The sequence below is a fragment of the Oenanthe melanoleuca genome, chromosome 3 (assembly GCF_029582105.1).
Source record: "Oenanthe melanoleuca isolate GR-GAL-2019-014 chromosome 3, OMel1.0, whole genome shotgun sequence".
Classification (NCBI taxonomy): Eukaryota; Metazoa; Chordata; class Aves; order Passeriformes; family Muscicapidae; genus Oenanthe; species Oenanthe melanoleuca.
Genome location: NC_079336.1, coordinates 66556100 through 66572871, shown reverse-complemented (window position 1 = coordinate 66572871; position 16772 = coordinate 66556100). Strand labels below are relative to the sequence as shown.

At 37.9% G+C, this 16772-nt stretch overlaps 1 protein-coding gene across 1 annotated transcript in view; it reads right to left on the bottom strand.

The window, feature by feature from the left end:
• LYST (lysosomal trafficking regulator) overlaps positions 1–16772 on the bottom strand; it is a 75873-nt gene that overhangs the window by 49895 nt on the left and 9206 nt on the right. Inside the window, exons 2-8 of the mRNA XM_056488213.1 lie at positions 12772–12856; positions 11372–11570; positions 10380–10470; positions 6300–8376; positions 3696–4728; positions 3252–3413; positions 2459–2615 (exon numbers count right to left, since the gene is read on the bottom strand). Of these exons, the coding sequence (XP_056344188.1) occupies positions 2459–2615; positions 3252–3413; positions 3696–4728; positions 6300–8376; positions 10380–10470; positions 11372–11563 (3712 nt within the window). The 5' untranslated portion in view covers positions 11564–11570; positions 12772–12856. The remainder of the gene's footprint in view (positions 1–2458; positions 2616–3251; positions 3414–3695; positions 4729–6299; positions 8377–10379; positions 10471–11371; positions 11571–12771; positions 12857–16772) is intronic.

Sequence of the window (16772 nt, the reverse complement as noted above, 5' to 3'; positions counted from 1 at the left end):
AGCCTCCCCTGTACATCACCTAAAATTATTTGGTGCAGACATATGTTACATGCAAATGGGTCATGGAAGTATTTCAGATTAATTTTTTAAATGAAAAATGCTTCTAAAATATTATAAATTTATTGATAAAGCCTAGTCACGCAGGTAAACAGCGGCACTTTGATACAGTTTATTAAAGGCTGCTGCTACTCATGCTGACCTCATATCAGAAAATGAGCACCCAGGTGTGTTCAGCACAAAGGAAAAATTAAAGCAAATTAATGTTTAAAATTAATAACACAAACAGAATACAGTAATGTATGTGCACATCAATTGTTTAGAATAAAGAGATATGCTGTATAACAAGGGGGCTATCAAGTCAAATGAAGCATGTGATTGGGAAAAGCCAAACAGTGCTTGACAAACCTGATTGACTTCCACAAGCGACAAACCTGCTGGGTTGACATGGAATGAGCAGCAGATGCCTACCTAGATTTTCTCCAAAACTTTCCAAAGTTTCCCCACAGGCTCCTCCAAGAGAAACTGATGCATTAGGGTGGAGACAAGGGGGCTGTGCAGGGGATGGGCACAGACAGCCTGGCTGCACCCAGAAGGTGGTGGCAAATCCTTTTTAAACTGGACACTGCCACCAACAGGGTCCCCAGGGATTGATATTGAGCCCAACACTGTTCAGTATTGTCCTGGGTTGGTGTTTTGTCTGCTCCTCTCCCGCTCCCACACCTCGCTGTCTGCATGGAGCTGCCGCCGGTGCCCCTTCTCCCCCCCGGGGGGGGTGGTGCCCCGGGGCTGTGCTTGCTTGGCTTGCCCTGCTGCTGCTGCTGCTGCTGCTTGCTGTGCTAGCTACCCCGGCCGCTGCTTCTGCCCCGCTGCTTTTGCCCTATTGCTTCTGCCCCGCTGCTGCTGCTGCTGCCCCGGCTCTGCCCTGGCTGCTGCTGCCTTCCCCTCCCCCTTTCTCTCCTTCAGCTCCAAGATCTGTACCGGCTCCGGACGGGACCTGAGCATCAGAGACTGCCTCCGGAGCCTGCCCAAGAAGCTTCTCGCCCTTCCCAGCAGCGACCGTCCCTCACTTCGGTGAAAACAGTTCTTTTGTCATCTGGGATTGTACTTTCCTGTTGCTGGGAAGTGTTTTTTCTTGTGTTTGTTAATAAACAAGTTTTTTCCACTTTTCCCCCGAGTAAAATTCTCTCCGAGCCCAGTGGGGGGGAGGAATTGTGAGGGGGGTTTAGTTTGGGGGGCTCCTTTGGAGGCTTTCCCCCAGTTTTGTCCTAAACTTGGACAAGTATCTTCATGAGTGATCTGGGTGATGGGACCAACCCAGCCTGATGGAGTTTGCCAATGACACCAAACTGAGTGGGGAAGTGGACACTTGGGAAGGGAGAGCCACCCCACAGGAAGACCTGGATAGGCTGTAAGAGTGAGCTAACAAGGACTTCTGAAGTTCTGCAAGGACAAATGCAATGTCTGCACATGGGAAAATAGAATGCAGGAGTGCAGTTCAGACTGGGACCTGCCTGGCTGGAGAGCTGGGGTCCCAGTGAACAGAAAGCTCAGTATGAGTCAATGGGTGCTGCTGTGGCAAAGAAAGCCAGTGGGATGCTGGGCTGCATCAACAAGGACATCACCAGCAGAGAAAGAAATTATTATCCCACTTTACTCAGTGATTGTCAGGCCACACCTGGAACACTGTGCTCAGTTTTTGTCCCCACTACACAAAAAAGATGGGAGGAAAGGTTGAGAGAACTGGGCTTGCTCAGCCTTGAGAAAAGGCAGCTTAAAGGACATCTTATCACCATTTAAAGGGTGTCTACAAAGACGGTAGACTCCTTTTGTCCAAGGAGCCATGTGGACAAAGCAAAGAATAACAGGTACACATTACTTCTGGGGAAATTCCATATACACAACAGGAAAGTTTTCCCAAATGAGAAATCATTCATTGGAATAAATCTCCCCAGGTAAGTGGTACATTGGATACTTTAGATTCAGATGGACAAGGGGCCAAGGCTATCTTGTCTAGTCTGTGCTTTTGTAAAAAAAGGTTGGACCAGATCACCCTTGGGATCCCTTTCAATCTGCCATTCTATAACATAATTAGACTACTTAATTTTCACCAGACAGTTACAATTCTAAAGAAAAAAAATATTTGAGCACTGATTTTCCAAACAAACTACAGATACATATCTCTGGAATTTCTAGATCACAATAACACATTTGAGCAACATGACTATAGAGCAAGAGTCACATAAACCAAAACAACCAAGACAGAACAATTTCTGTCTTACTGTATTCAGTAGGAATATTTATCATCTCTCCATCTGTAACTCCATCCTATTGAAAGTAAATAAAGTTAATGATTTCTATCTGTTAAAGGTGCTTGCACTGTTTTGTTACATCTCAGAAAACAAATAAGCTTTACTGTATCATAAAGACAGCTTTGTATATTCAGAAATTTCCCATTTACCTTCATTCTTGGTTTCACTATCATCAGGGTTACTTTCACTATCTGCTTCATATCCTTCTTCTTCAGCAAAAAGTTTAAGACTACAGCATTGTGATTCTTCGGTTTCTTCAGAAATTTCTCCAGGTTGTGACACAGGCTCCTTCTCAGGGTAATGAGTCTGTACAATACAACCAAATAGACTGTCATTGGTCAGGAAAAAAAATGTTTGGATCAGAAAAGCAAATAATTTAGAATCATCCAAATGCCTATTTTCTCCAAGCCCATTGGGAAAAGAAACAAATAAATCATACACTTGCAAGAAACATGAGATACATTTAAAATAGTTATTTTGTAGAAAAACTGAATCTGCAAAGAAGGAATTTTCTTACTAACTGACCAAAGTCTTAGTAAGCAGCATTAAAACTGTGTTTCAAAATCACTATCACCATCAGCATGCACCTTGACATTCACTCAAAAGTAAAGATGTCTACAGCCACTAAGGACACTCAACATTCCCATTTGAAGCTCTTCCTTTAAGAGTTCATCACACCATTGTGAGTTGAAAGAGTAAAGAGAACATCAGGTTGACTGAGCTTGCTAATTTTTAGGGCATGACTCATTTCTGAGCAGTAATTGTGGGGACCATATCAATAAACAGCATTCCACTTTCATATGAGAAGCAGAGATTTCATCTTCAACTGTCACAATAATCAAACATTTAAACATTTCCTATCGAGTTTAAAAAGACCCAGAGAACAAATCTGAGAAAATTTTGCATTATTCAAAATTAGACTGTTTAGCTGGTGTTTCATACCTTTTCAATTTTTTCTTCAGAATGATCCAGATCAGCAGAAAAAGTGCCCAATGCAACACGAAGCAGTGAATCAAACAGAGGCTTTGCCAAGTCAGTTTCTATCACTTTTGACTGAGCAAGCTGCTCTCTTATTTCAAGTAAGATATCATCCACACAGGTATTCTGTATTTTGGGGGAGAAAAACATTTTGATTCATGTCACTATTTCTAGCTAACAGAAACAGTCTAGCTCTTTCTAAAAAAGAGTACTAGTCAAGCAGACCACTACTCTTACTTCTAAGCTCATTACTTAGCTGTACACTTTCAGTACTATACAAAACATGGCACCATAAAAACGGCATAAAGTTTTTACCTCCCTGGAAGAGCTTTTGACTAAATTACCGTTAAAATAATATTGTATGAAACAAGCATGAGCAAAGGAAGCTAGGGGAAAGTTGCACAGTACCTGGTGGAACATCTCCCCTTCCGTCTTCTGCTGAATGGTGCTCGCACTGTGTAGACAGATGGTCAGAAGAGCTTCTAGAAGTCTGATACCTTGAAGTGCCCACTCAGTCTCTTCTCTTGCAGAAGTCCTTATCTCTTCAAGATTGGCAACTGAAGAAACCAAAGCGTGTTCCATACTCACAGGACTGTCACAGCAGACAGAGTCAGGCACCAGCTGCTTAGCACCAGCAGGACTGCCAGAACTATCAAGCTCCAATTGCGTCACCTCCCTGCTTTTAGCCAGCTGAACAGAGTCATCCTTGTTGAGAAGCTTAGTTCGAGGACTCCCATGTGAACTTGTGCTGCTTTCAATCAATACTCTCTCCCTCTTTTCTTGCTCTTTTTCCTTATTTTTTGCAAGTTTCTGAATTATCAGGATTATTAATCTCTGGCATGCTTCAAAGCCTCCAAGTCTATGGAATTGTCTCTGGAAAACTGAACTATACAAATAGATGCAACGACACATGGACCAAATATCTGCAGCCCTATGAATATGTTCCAGAGAGGGCAAAGTAAGGCTTTCCAGGGACAGATATGGCAATTTGTGGCCTAATGGCTCACTAGCTGTGCTATCATATCCCGATGTATCTTCACACTCATTAGCTGAATCCAGATCACCATCCGCTTCTTTACTTATACATAAAAAAGCAACACAGAGGAACAGGTTTATGGTGTTGACATGAATGTCTTGGCTCACAAACTTTTTCTTTTTTGGGTAAGCCTCTTTCAAGCCAGCATAAAACTTGCTCAGGCTTTGAGGAACTTCTGAAATAGCAGGCTGGCTACAAAGAGAAGTGGGCAAGTCAGACATAGATTCCTTCTGTTCACTGTTCAGGCCTTCCAGTTCTGATGTTACTTGGTCTTCCTGCTGATCATCAAGGCAGAGTATCAAAGTCTCTAACACCTTCAAAGAATGGCTTCTTAATGTATCTAAGTAATTTAACTCAATCATTTGATTCACTCCATTACAACTCAGAAACAAGTCTCTAATTACTCTGCAAGAGAAAGCACAAGAAAGTTACTTTATAAACCAGCCAAAAATTCATGTAAGTCAGCAATTGCTATAAATTACTGTAAATTAAAGAGAAGAGAAACTTGTCTGCAGCATTCTAGGATCCTAACTCAGCATCATCCAAATGGGACTGGAAAATTCAACTTTTTTTTGTGAGACATAATGTAGGAAATACCTCCCTCTAAAATGCAGACCACAAAAATATATGATGTTCAAACATTGAAGGTGGTTAATTAATTATGACATTTGCTCCTTAGTGGTATTTCCTAGCCCAATTTTTTATTATCAATTGAAATTGGTAACTATCTTTATTTCTCTGTTCAGCGATTTCACCAGAAAGCAGAGATTCCTTCTCAAATAAACTTGATGACATATTCCTAGCTCTCTACTAGGTACACAGATGATGAATTCCAGATAAATTCAGGAATACCTTTCAAGCATAAGTTTTTGTGCAATTGTTATGCCAGCATGTCCAATATAAAAAAAACTTTCTATGTATTTGCTTCCAGATCTAATTTTCCCTTCTTCTACTCTCCAAGTATTATGTTAAGTTCACACAAAAAGCATACTGTGTTTGCTTGTAGATATCCTACTTACCTCCCATCTCCTTCCCACTGGATCAGATTTACTCTAACCAAGTTACTCTAGAACCAAATGGATCATTTATTTATTTACTTATAAGCCAGTAAAAAAAACCAAAAAGGACACCTTAAACTTTTTTCTTAATCTAAGCTTTATTTCTCTTGCCTCTTTGCCACTAAGTACACTTTTGAAAATTAATAGCTTCTGATACAGTTTGGGTTAGGACAGAAGTTAAAACTGTATTAGATAATCCATTTACATAAACTGGAGTATTAGTCTACTCCTTGTCTTGGATAACCCCACTAAATTCACTTCAGGACTTCAAGAGAAATAAAATCAATCTTTCCTGGACAAAAGGACACATTAATTTCTGGAAAGAGTTCCATACATTTATTAAACAATTATTTAAAACATTTAATAATAAATAAAAAAGTATCTATTTTATGCCTTGGGAGAATGTTTGTGCCTTTTTGTGTTCTGGAGTTGTTTTGGTTTCTTTTCTTAAACTACTTTCAAATGAACAGGATATTGTAAGTTAGAAAACAGTTATTTCAGGAAAAGTAAACATCAAGTCTTATTTTTGAAAAGTGGTTTCTATAGTGACCATTCTAGAAGAAAAAAGGAAACAGATCAGAAAACTATGTATGCTAATTCCCACAGAAAAATGACATATCAATCTGTTTAACATTCCTGACTAATTTTAGAACAAGCAACAAAGAGGCAGAGCATGTCACACTGGACAAAGATTTTATTTGTTGCTACAGAGTTTGGCTTGTTAAAGACCCTAACTCCTGAGCAGAGGGCACTCACTTCCAATGGTTTATGAATCTAGGCTTGTATCCTATTACTCAAGCACAATAGTCAAACACTGCCTAGAGTCCAAATAAAACTTACATTCTGATCAGTAACATATATACAAAGATCTGTACCCAATTAGCACGTTTTCCAATAATAAACAGAAAATCAACCAACCTGGATTTTAGCAACACAGGGAGCATCTGCAAATAAACCTGAAGTACTTCAGAAGGCAAATCCTGGCTATGGTAACTGCACAGGAGTTTATCAGCTGTACTTAGTCCAAGTTGCTGTTGAGCATGGCAAGCTAGCTCAACTCCTCTCTGAAGCACGGGATGATAGATGCAGTTATACAGTTTACATTGGACCACTACATTCCCCTTTTGAATTAAGTGGCAAATATGGCTTGCAATCTGTGCCCCACGAAGTTTGTCTTCTTCAAAAATGATGTCCTGATAAGCCTCCAATGCATGCCATCTTAACAACATATCTTCAGATCCAGTGCTAGGCAGAATTCCCTGGACTCTGCAAGAGGAACTAGATGTAGGACTGGTATCACTGGAGTTGCCCTGCAAGGCATCCTCCAGCTGAGCGAGCTGATCAGAGTCAACAGTACATATATTGCATGATGCCTGTATAATTTTTGGAGAAACTTCTGCTCCACCCAGTTGATCCAATATAAATTTGTTAAGGATGTTCAGTATGTGCTGTTGAAAATTTTTTAATATTGGCAACTTGGAAGCATGGAGCAATGGGACAATCACAGACTTTGGGTCCATACAACAACATATTCCTACATTATAAACACCTGAGAGAATCTCAGCACAGGTACTGCTCAAAGAAACTCGCTGCAGCAAGTGCAAACACTGGTGTGCACAAACAGCAATGCAACAGCACCTCTCGGGATAATCAACTTCTCCATCAGCAGTTTCAAAAGGGTTTTTGGAAGCTTGGTTTTTAAAAGCAGATACAGAGAGCCCAGAGAGATCTCTGTGGTGATTCATGAAGTGAGAGTACTCACATCGTCTGTGCCGCTTTCTTGTACACATTGATTGATGGAGCTGGTCTGACTTCACCTTTTTGACAGTGCTGATTATTTTCATGATGCTGTTGATCAGGGCTTTCAGATGCTCTGAGGCTTCCTCAGGTACTCCCTCATTCTTCATACACAACCATTCCATTTGAAGCACTGTTACTTCAAACAGCTTAAATCCCTGCTGCTGTATGAACTCATGAACCAGATCTATAGCTTGGCTAAAGTAGAATGGATTGGAGGCTGCACTTTGTAGGCAGCAGATCAAAATCTGCAAGACCCCTTCTATAACCTCAGGTAGAAGCAAAACTCTGTGACGATACCTAGAAAATATATAGTCATCCTGAACCAGCTGCTGTAGTGTTTTCTTGTATCCTGAAGCAAAAGGACCAGGTTGCTTTTCCAAGCAAATTCTGATTTTTAATGCTGCTTTAAGTAAGTCTGTTAAATTTCTTCGTAAATTGTCAGGCATTGTTTCTGTATTGCTAATGTCTAAAGACATAAGATGCAGTACTGTTCGAAAGAGCATCCTTTGGATCAGAGCCACAGGTTCTTCTGTCCACCCTGCAGAAACTTCTTCATTTTCTGTGTTACTACTTACATTGCAGGAATCTCCAAATCCTGATAAGAACTCTGTTAATGTGGGCACAACACTTGCTGAAAGAGCAGAGCTGTGATTCAAAGTAATATCAAATTTGCACACTTTCTCTAGGAGAGACAGTAAGACATGGCATAAGTCAAAAGGAGAGTTATCTATGTTGCTCTCAGAAGTTCCTGCAGCTGGCTCATTCAAAATCTCATGTGCTAGAATAACTTTGCTGGAACTTTCTAGATTAGAGGCGTCAGTATTAGAACCTGGTACTACTTCGGGAGGTCGGCAATCACTTCTACCTCCAGGGTAGCTGTCCCTAACAGAAGGGCTTAAAAAGGGCTGCAGGATCTGGGAGCGTCTGTGCTTTGTTATCACAGCAGTCTTTTCATCAGAATTGCCTTCTGAATCTGAAGTGGACAGCTGGGACCTCCTCGCGTCTCGCACAGAGTAGCGGTGGGTGGTTTTGCGCAGACGGCCACTTTTTCGAGATCGAAGACTGAGTTTTACAGGAGTCTGGAGAGATGAATGAGCACTTCCATCTAAGTTTAGTTTTTCCTGAGTAGATTTCACGGAACTTGTATTATTCTCTTTGGTCAGGCATATGTCTACTGTAAAGGGTATATTAAAATCTGTTGAAACAAAGATAACAAAGGAACATTAGAATATGTAAAGCATTTTTCCTAATTTTATAGTTAAGTGCTTCCAGATGTAAAACACACAGCAAATTTGTATCTTAATAGATCATGGTTTTGCATGCACATGTGTCAGACATTTTCAGTGTAAAACAAGCAGCAACAACTCATGTTTAGGGGCCATACTGGCTATTTTTAAAGCCTAGGCAAATTATTTCATTTTCTATTTAAGAGTTAAACAAAAGTGTGCTAAAAGGTTTCCTAAAACTTTATGTTGGTATAAGTATTCTCAAAAAACCATTCTTAAAAAGAGATATCTTCAAGATAGGTGAAATGAATTTTTAGTAAGCAAACTAAAGGGATGAAGAAAGATCTTTTTAACTTGATGCTCTATTGTCACTTTTTGCAACTCAGCTGCTATAGGAACCAGGTGTGTTAGCTCACAGCCCTCTTAGCATCCATTAGGACATTGCCAGTATACTAGTGGGTTATAGAAAAAATAAATCTCTGCTTATTATCAGTGCAAATCTTCAAGTATACAGACCTCAAGTCTTTTCACTTCAGCATTAATTAATACAAATACAAGCAGCATAAATAAAAGTAGGGGATTTTAAAATAGTCAGGGACAAAAGGGAGATAGAAAGGAATAATGTTTAGGGTCCTGAATATTCCTACAAAATCCATGACAAAAAACCCATCTTTCAAGTATGTAGTATAAAATTGGTATCTGATTCAATGGGCAAGAACATTTTGAAGAATAAAGCAAAAGTACTACTCCTTCATTTGTATCAGTAAACTCCAATTGAACTATCAAAAAAGCAAGCAAAGAAACAACTCTGAATGTTCTTGGATTAATTCCATTGTTATTTTTAAGCAGTGACAGAACTGTAACTGGATGCTTTGGGCAGTAAAATAGCTACCAGAAAACAACTGCAAGTATCCTCCACTCAGCAAATTCAGTATTTAGAAAAATGTCATAGTTAACAACAGCCTCCACACCCACAAAGCCCCAGAAGCCCAAACACAGTTATATTAAAGCTGAAAGATGCTTCCTTGTAAAAGCATGACTGTACCACGCTGTTTCAAAAGTCATAGCTGTGATACTTAAGGAAGAAACATTTGCTTTGAAGGCAGGAAATTAATCAGGAGTACTTTACCAAACAAAGGATATTACCAGCACAGAAAGAAAAAAGCTGCCTAATACAGCGGAACTTAGTTCAGTTCAAGAAAAAAAACCTGCTACTTAACGCACAACTGGATACATCATGCTTACTCTTTCAGTACTGAGAGAGGGTAATTTGTAGAAGTAAAAGTTTTGCATCATGTAGTATATAAACCACAACATCTTAAAACCTATTTACAAAACAGCCTTTTAAACTAACCCTGAAAAAGCCACTAAGCTGTCACAGAATAACAAAAACATTTTTTTAATTCCACCATGCTTACAGGAACATGAAAGAATGATGCAACTGAGCAAGCAGGAAATTTTATTATATAAAAGCTCTGTAAAACTGGCCCTTTAAAGACTCCAAATCTACAAACATTAACATAAGTCTTCAATTTGGAGGAGTTTCAAATATCAAAAAAAAAAAAAAAAAAAAAAAAAAATGGCCGCAAGAGCTTGCATATGAATCCTTAAACTCTCTCAAACAGTCAGGTAACTTCATTTACTTCATTCTCTTTGTTTTACCCTCTGGAAGGGAAAAGAACACACCAGACAAATGTAAGAGCCCAAAATGAAATAAAAAAATCTAACTCAGATCACTCTGTTCAGTTTTTACACACAGCAAAAGCATTGCCTTTCACACTGATCAAAAGCCTTTACCTTCTCTACACAGTATTTTGGCATTTTTAAAATTTAAATTCTCTGCAGAATCCACATCTTCATTCCATATTAGGGGATATGTACTAGAATGAGCTACTCTTTAGTAGTCCTAAGCTCTGTAGTAAAACACAAATAAATTTTTTACATGTTTAATACTGTTAGTGATAAAATATACCTATTGCTTTTTCTTCCTGGACAGGGATTTTCCACACCAATGGCAGAAGGGACAAGAGGAGGGTCAGAAGTTCTTCTCGACATGTCAGCTCCTATGTTCAGTACAAATAAAAACAAAAGATCTTGTACTTTAAAAAAAATAGATTAACCTTCTTTATTTTACCTAGTTTTTCAGCATTCAGTTTCTTATGCCTTTCTGCTGTTCTAAGCACTGAAAAAACAACCTAACTACAAAGAGTGCTATAATCATTAACTAGAGCCAATCAGAAAGCACCCAAGATATTTATTACACCTCTGCAAATGTTTCTTTACAAAGCTCTCTTAATCCCCCTTGTAGAAAGAATTACTCAAAAAAGAAAACCAGAAAAGTCAAAAGCACAAAACTTAGTAAAAAAACCCCTTAGATTTAAAGAAGTCAACATGAAGCCTCTGACAAGTTCGACTTTGTTCCAAAAATGTATCAGCAAAAAAACCGAAACCACAGAATAACAACCAAAAAACCTCCACTCCCACTGGGATTCTAACACTGACATAGTAAGAACTTCAGTACAGGGAAGAACTGTAGAAAGCACAAAATTCCAACACAATTCTTTTATGGAATGCTTTGCAGCACTATCAGGATGGTTTCAGTCCTAAAGATCAATAACTATCAAACACAAAAAGCTGACTCAAGCATTTTGGTACTTTACATGATTCTGGGACAACTGAAGTCTCTTCTCCTTCCACCCAGCTACTGCACTTGAGCTTCACACATGCCTTAGTCAAATATGAGCTGGCAAACAGGTCTATGATTATCTAGTTTTCCATTTTCTGCTCCTGCTGAAGGACAGAATGCAACTACAACATATCTTATGAATTTCTAGCCTTCCAAATAAACTCATGCACTCTCCCTTAAAAGGAAAGAAAACCAGCACCAAGAACAACCCGAGACAGACAAATCCACACAGTCAAAGCTCAATACAAAAGTTATAACCACTTAAGAAAATCTACTACCTGATCAATTATTGAGTTCAGAGTGGTAAGCAAAATAAACCCACGGCCTTGAACTAAGTATTGTCCCAGTGCTGCCATATGCGTTTCTTCTTCTTCATCTTCCTTGGCTTCTGTCCTCTGTACCACTGCATTGCATAGTCTGTTGACATCAGTCAAGAATTCCCGTGCCAGTGAGTTACTGGCACTGCTCATGTCTGAGCTGTAAGTAGAGGAAAGTACAGAAATTAACTCCATCAGAAAACACATTCCTTATAGACAAAAGACTGGGGGAAAGAAGAGAGCGTTTCTTCCATGTTTCTCACCCCCTCCAATAGACTGTCTGTTGAACTGAGAAATCAATATACCCATGGAGGGTAGAAGGGAAAGAAAAGAACAAACTTAGAGGATTTCAGGGAAACTATATAATGGCCCAGGGCCCCAAACACTGATTTCGTAAATCTAACAAGTAAAAGCCTGAAACCAAACATTCCCTCCCACTGCATAAATGAAAGTTAATTATATTGTTCCAGCTTTTCTTTGTAACCTCTATGCTAGCTTCAATATCTCTCTGCTACTAAAAGGTATTTGACCTGAAGCATATGTGCAAAACACATAGCACTGACACAACACCGTACAGAAAACACATTCTTTAATAGTTTATTTGAACAATACCATGTTATGCAATCCAACAATATGCAGATTGTTTCAAGGGGGAAAGAAAAAAAAATTACTGAGTTCAGATAATTGTGGGAGTTGCAAAAGTACAATGCTTCAGATTTACAGCTAAACCAGACAGTGTTTTCCTTCTGGCATAACTGAGTGGGTAGCAGTCACTACTAGTGTGTGCATAATTCAAGAGACAATTCTGCTGCCATTGTTCAGAAGGAAATACCAAAAATATTGGTTCTGCTTACCAAACTTGTTAATTTTGCTTTGGATGCTCAGCACTAGAACATGGAAAACATTTAACTCAAACAAGACATGAAATGCAAAACTCAGCTGTAGAAAACTCTCAAGAGGATCACAGAAGAAAGCAAAACAAAAACAATTATCAGTGATGGCAGCTATGGAAACAAGATCATTTAATCCACATAAACCTCACTTAATGAGTGCTACGCACATTTAACTCCTATTTCTGTATAAACAGCTTAAGTAAAAGCTTGAAAAGGTCAAATACTTTCATCACATCCAAGCACAGAATGTGCAAAAAAAAAAAAAAAAAGAGCCAAATAACTTTCAAGGTAACATTTAAATGTAACAGATGGATTAATATGCAATTATTAGGTAAAAAAATAAGACCTTGGAAGTAAAAGCAAGTTTGTTTGCACTAATGGTACAGAAAGCTCCCTCTAGTAGCAAAACTGCAAATATTTATACATAATACATATACATTCACTGTAGAAGTAGCAAAAAATTCTTACCAGAATCACTTTGCCAGTTTAACACATTTATCTCCTATCTGGAAGAACAAGCAAATATATTCTGGAAATATCACTCTTGGTTCACCTGTTTTTAAAAACAGAAAAATATAATGGTTAATATTTTTTAAAGTTATTTTATGACTTTTGAATTTGAAATTTATTTTATTAATTTTGAATTTTTGAATTTTCAATTTTTTTTACATTTTAATTTGAAGAGTAGTCCTTCAGGGTTTTTTGAGTTTTAAAGCTCTGGTTTTCACTTTTAGCTTAAGATTGTGCACAACTGAAATTCTATTACAGAGAAAATAATTGGCATACATGAAATAAGTTAATATCATAAAATCCATTAGTTTGTAAAATGCAAAATGAGCTAGGTACACAAGTTTAAATAATTCCCTCAAGAAACAGGATGAGGTTTTAGTGATCACTACCTGCACATATAATCACTGAAGAACTTGCAGCTCTAGGTACACACGAGGGGTAGCAGAAGAACTGAATTATGAAGTCAGGTGTTGACGTAAATGCATCTTAAATCTGTCCTAGTGTGTCCTGACAGAATACCAAATACCAATTCTCTATTACACTAAGCACTGCAGAAGATGTAGTTAATAAAACCTGAAAAATCTGGGAAAATCATCAATTGGAAATTTATCACTGGGAATGCAAGGGGTAGTAACCAAGAAAAGCCTCAAAAACATTAAACTACTAAAGGTGTCTAGGTGAGCACTCAGACATTTATTACATCCACACTTAATTTGTGAAGAAAAAACCAAAACACTACAGACAAGGACAGGAAAGAAAGGAAAGAAAAACACTAAATTCAGTGGTTTAGTATTCTCAGATGGCAAGTAAATAAACATTTCAGCTTAAAGTTATGAGCATGAACACTACATGACAGACTTCCTTAAGGAAAGAGACAAACACTATAGGTTACCCAAGCAAGCACCTAATAATTGGCATCCCTTTGACTGCTAAGAAACATTTGATCCACATCCTCACAAAAAACTAACCTACCCATTCAGCTAATAGTCACAATTTATTGAAATAGGATAGTTTAAGCAGCTAGTGGTTTTGCAGTTGCACCAGACTAACAGACAGAGACAAGCTGCCCATCATGCTTTTGTGTCCTTCCAGCTGACACTTCAGTCTCCAGATTTCCTGCACTGCTTGCCTGGTTATGTAGATTCAATAAACATTGCCATATTCTATCAAAAGGGTGGATTCCCAACACCAGTAGCAAGTATAATTTTGTTGCCGTTAACACATAAAGACATTAGGCATATATTCTTAATACAGTAATTTAATATAGAATGGATAAGGAATGGGTAAGGATTCTACAGTGCAGAAAAAAAAAAAAAAGTAGAGATATCATGCAGAATAATGGGGGACTTATTTTAGGACTTGTTTCAACAAGTGCCAGCTAGTTCTGAGCTGTACCTATTTCTTTTTCAGCAATGAAGATTTGAAACTGACAGCACAAACATATCTTTGGAAACAGTTTGTGATATAACCTAACTAAGCTGTATGGGAGCAGAAAGAAACCTACTAGAACATTGTACACAGTCCTAATGAGACATTAACAGTTTTACAGTTCTGAAATACATTATGTGTCAGAGCTTCATATAGCCAGCTCTTAAAAAAAAAGTGCCATTTCATTTGCTAGAAGAATATGACTATCATACTTCATAAGAATCACCTCTACTACATAGTATTTATTTATAAAAGGAAAAAAGCCACAAGTTAAAAAAACAAAAATCACTTAACTGTGAATAATCTGATCTTCTGCTGCCCTTTACATGCCCATTTTTGCATCATGCTCATAATTCAACCTGTATCATGTCTGCCCTCCGGGCCCTTTCTGCACCACCTCTCAAGGGAGTTATTACCTATTTACTGTTGTAGTAGAAATTTATTTCTTGCACCTGAAAATTGTATTTTCTCTGAACTTCTTTCCATTTTTATGAAGTTACTAATCAACTGAACATCTTAAAGTGTAAGACTGTCTTGCACTTAAGTGGAGTTTTAAGGACAATTTTGGTATTTTCTTACAAAGGATGGAACTCAAAAATAAGACAAATTTAGCTATCTTGAATACTGAATCATTAATATACTAAGTTTGCATCATGCTAATGATTAGATGTTCTCTTACAACAGTAGTATTTTTGGAAAGAAGAAAATGGAAAAAAAAGCATACTAGAGTGAACTGGCCTTTTCCTTAGTTGTTTTCAGCAATACATTGCCCAGAAGGGCCTGGAATGTCCAGTAAACAGAAGTATCATGACAAAACGCAGTACTAAGTCAAAGGCCCATAATACAAGTTTATTACTTTTAGAAACTGTTGCCCAACAGCTACAGCAGAAGTAAGAGAACTAGATAACACATAGCTACAGAAAGCTGTTAATTTATTTACCTTCCCTAATTTTCTGTTTAGGTAAGAGATAAACATTGACCAGGCATGGCAGGGCTACAAGTCCTTTTAAGTACAGATTGCAATGAAGTTGCTTTTTCAGTAGCTATTAAAATTAAAAGCTTTTTTTTTGGAAAAAAAAAAAAAAAAAAAAAAAAAAGCCTTAGTTTCTACAAGGCATTGTGCAATCAAGATTTTTCTGGCCTCTAGTTAAAAAACTTGTAGCCTTTTCTGTATAATAATTAGTCATTCTGTATATTAAAGCATATATATACAAGTCACTTCTGGCCAACAAATACTACATTTAGTTTATACGGTATTTATTTCAATTGGCAAATGTTTATCCCAGCCTCATTGCTTGTGCTTAATGTATATGCTCTGGAAAGCATGCTTGTTACATTTTCAAGGATTTTAGCATTAATATATCAATCATTATTTAATCAGATTTAGTCTGGGGTTAAACTTGCAATTCAAACTCAAGCTTCTGTTAGCAGAGGACACATACATAATGATGAGCATCAGCATCTTATTAACACTTAGACACACCACAAGAGGCTGCTGCTATTGCAGCAAAGATTGTCAGGGTTATTGCAGACACTAAGTTTAGCTTGTTAGTGGCAGACAGCAATTTTGATTGTCTGGTTAAAGAACACTAACAATTAAACTAAGAATGAAATCCTCTGAGCAAACTGGGGAGACAAAGTGCATGAGAGCATGCTATAGAGAAATACATATCTAGTCTAGCCTGGAAGGAAATGGGAAGTAGGGTGCTGCCTTGAAATCTGCACGTGGTGGGAAAATGCAAGTAAAGGCTCAAAGTAATGCACCAGCAAAATCAGCATTCTTCCATTTCTGCTCTTTTGATATGATTCAAAACTTGACAGAAGCTGGAAAGAAATATCCAGCTGACATTGCCAAAATAGGTTACACAGCAGGAGCAACACACAGACAGAAAGTAAACAGGAACCTGCAGTTTAAGCACAGCATCTCTGAAAGCTTGAGACACTTTGATGCTTAGCATTACTGATGCAGGGCAATCAGCCAAAAGAATAGCTTACAAAACACAGCGAACATTTGCTAACCATCCAACAACTCGGTCAAAAACATTAGCAAACAAGAACAAAACCAAAACATTTTAAGTTTGGTTCATTCTCAAAACAGACATACCAGACAACACTCCAGCTTCACAGAAGACCTCCTGCTTAATATTTTCAACCACTTTCTGCTCTGTCCTCTGCTACTGTTTACTAACTATTCGCAGTTACAGAAGCAGAAAAGTAATTACATACTAAGGCAGTGCTGCTCTAACCATGACACTTCACGTGAAAAAAAATCAACCTCTTAACATAGAGAATTTATTATAAGACTGCAGGTAGCTGTCAACTTTTTTGGCTCAGTGCTATTTCTGACCGAGTACTTGATTTCATCAAGGAGTTCAGTAACCAGCTTTTACCCTTACATGTAATCCACTAGATCAGTATTATTTCTGAACAAGTTATTCGGAGCTCTCTCAAAGAAAAAAGAAAAATGTGAAAAACAAAAATGCTTGGTATGTTTGGATAAGTAACACATGCACTGTCCTTTTAACAAGCCA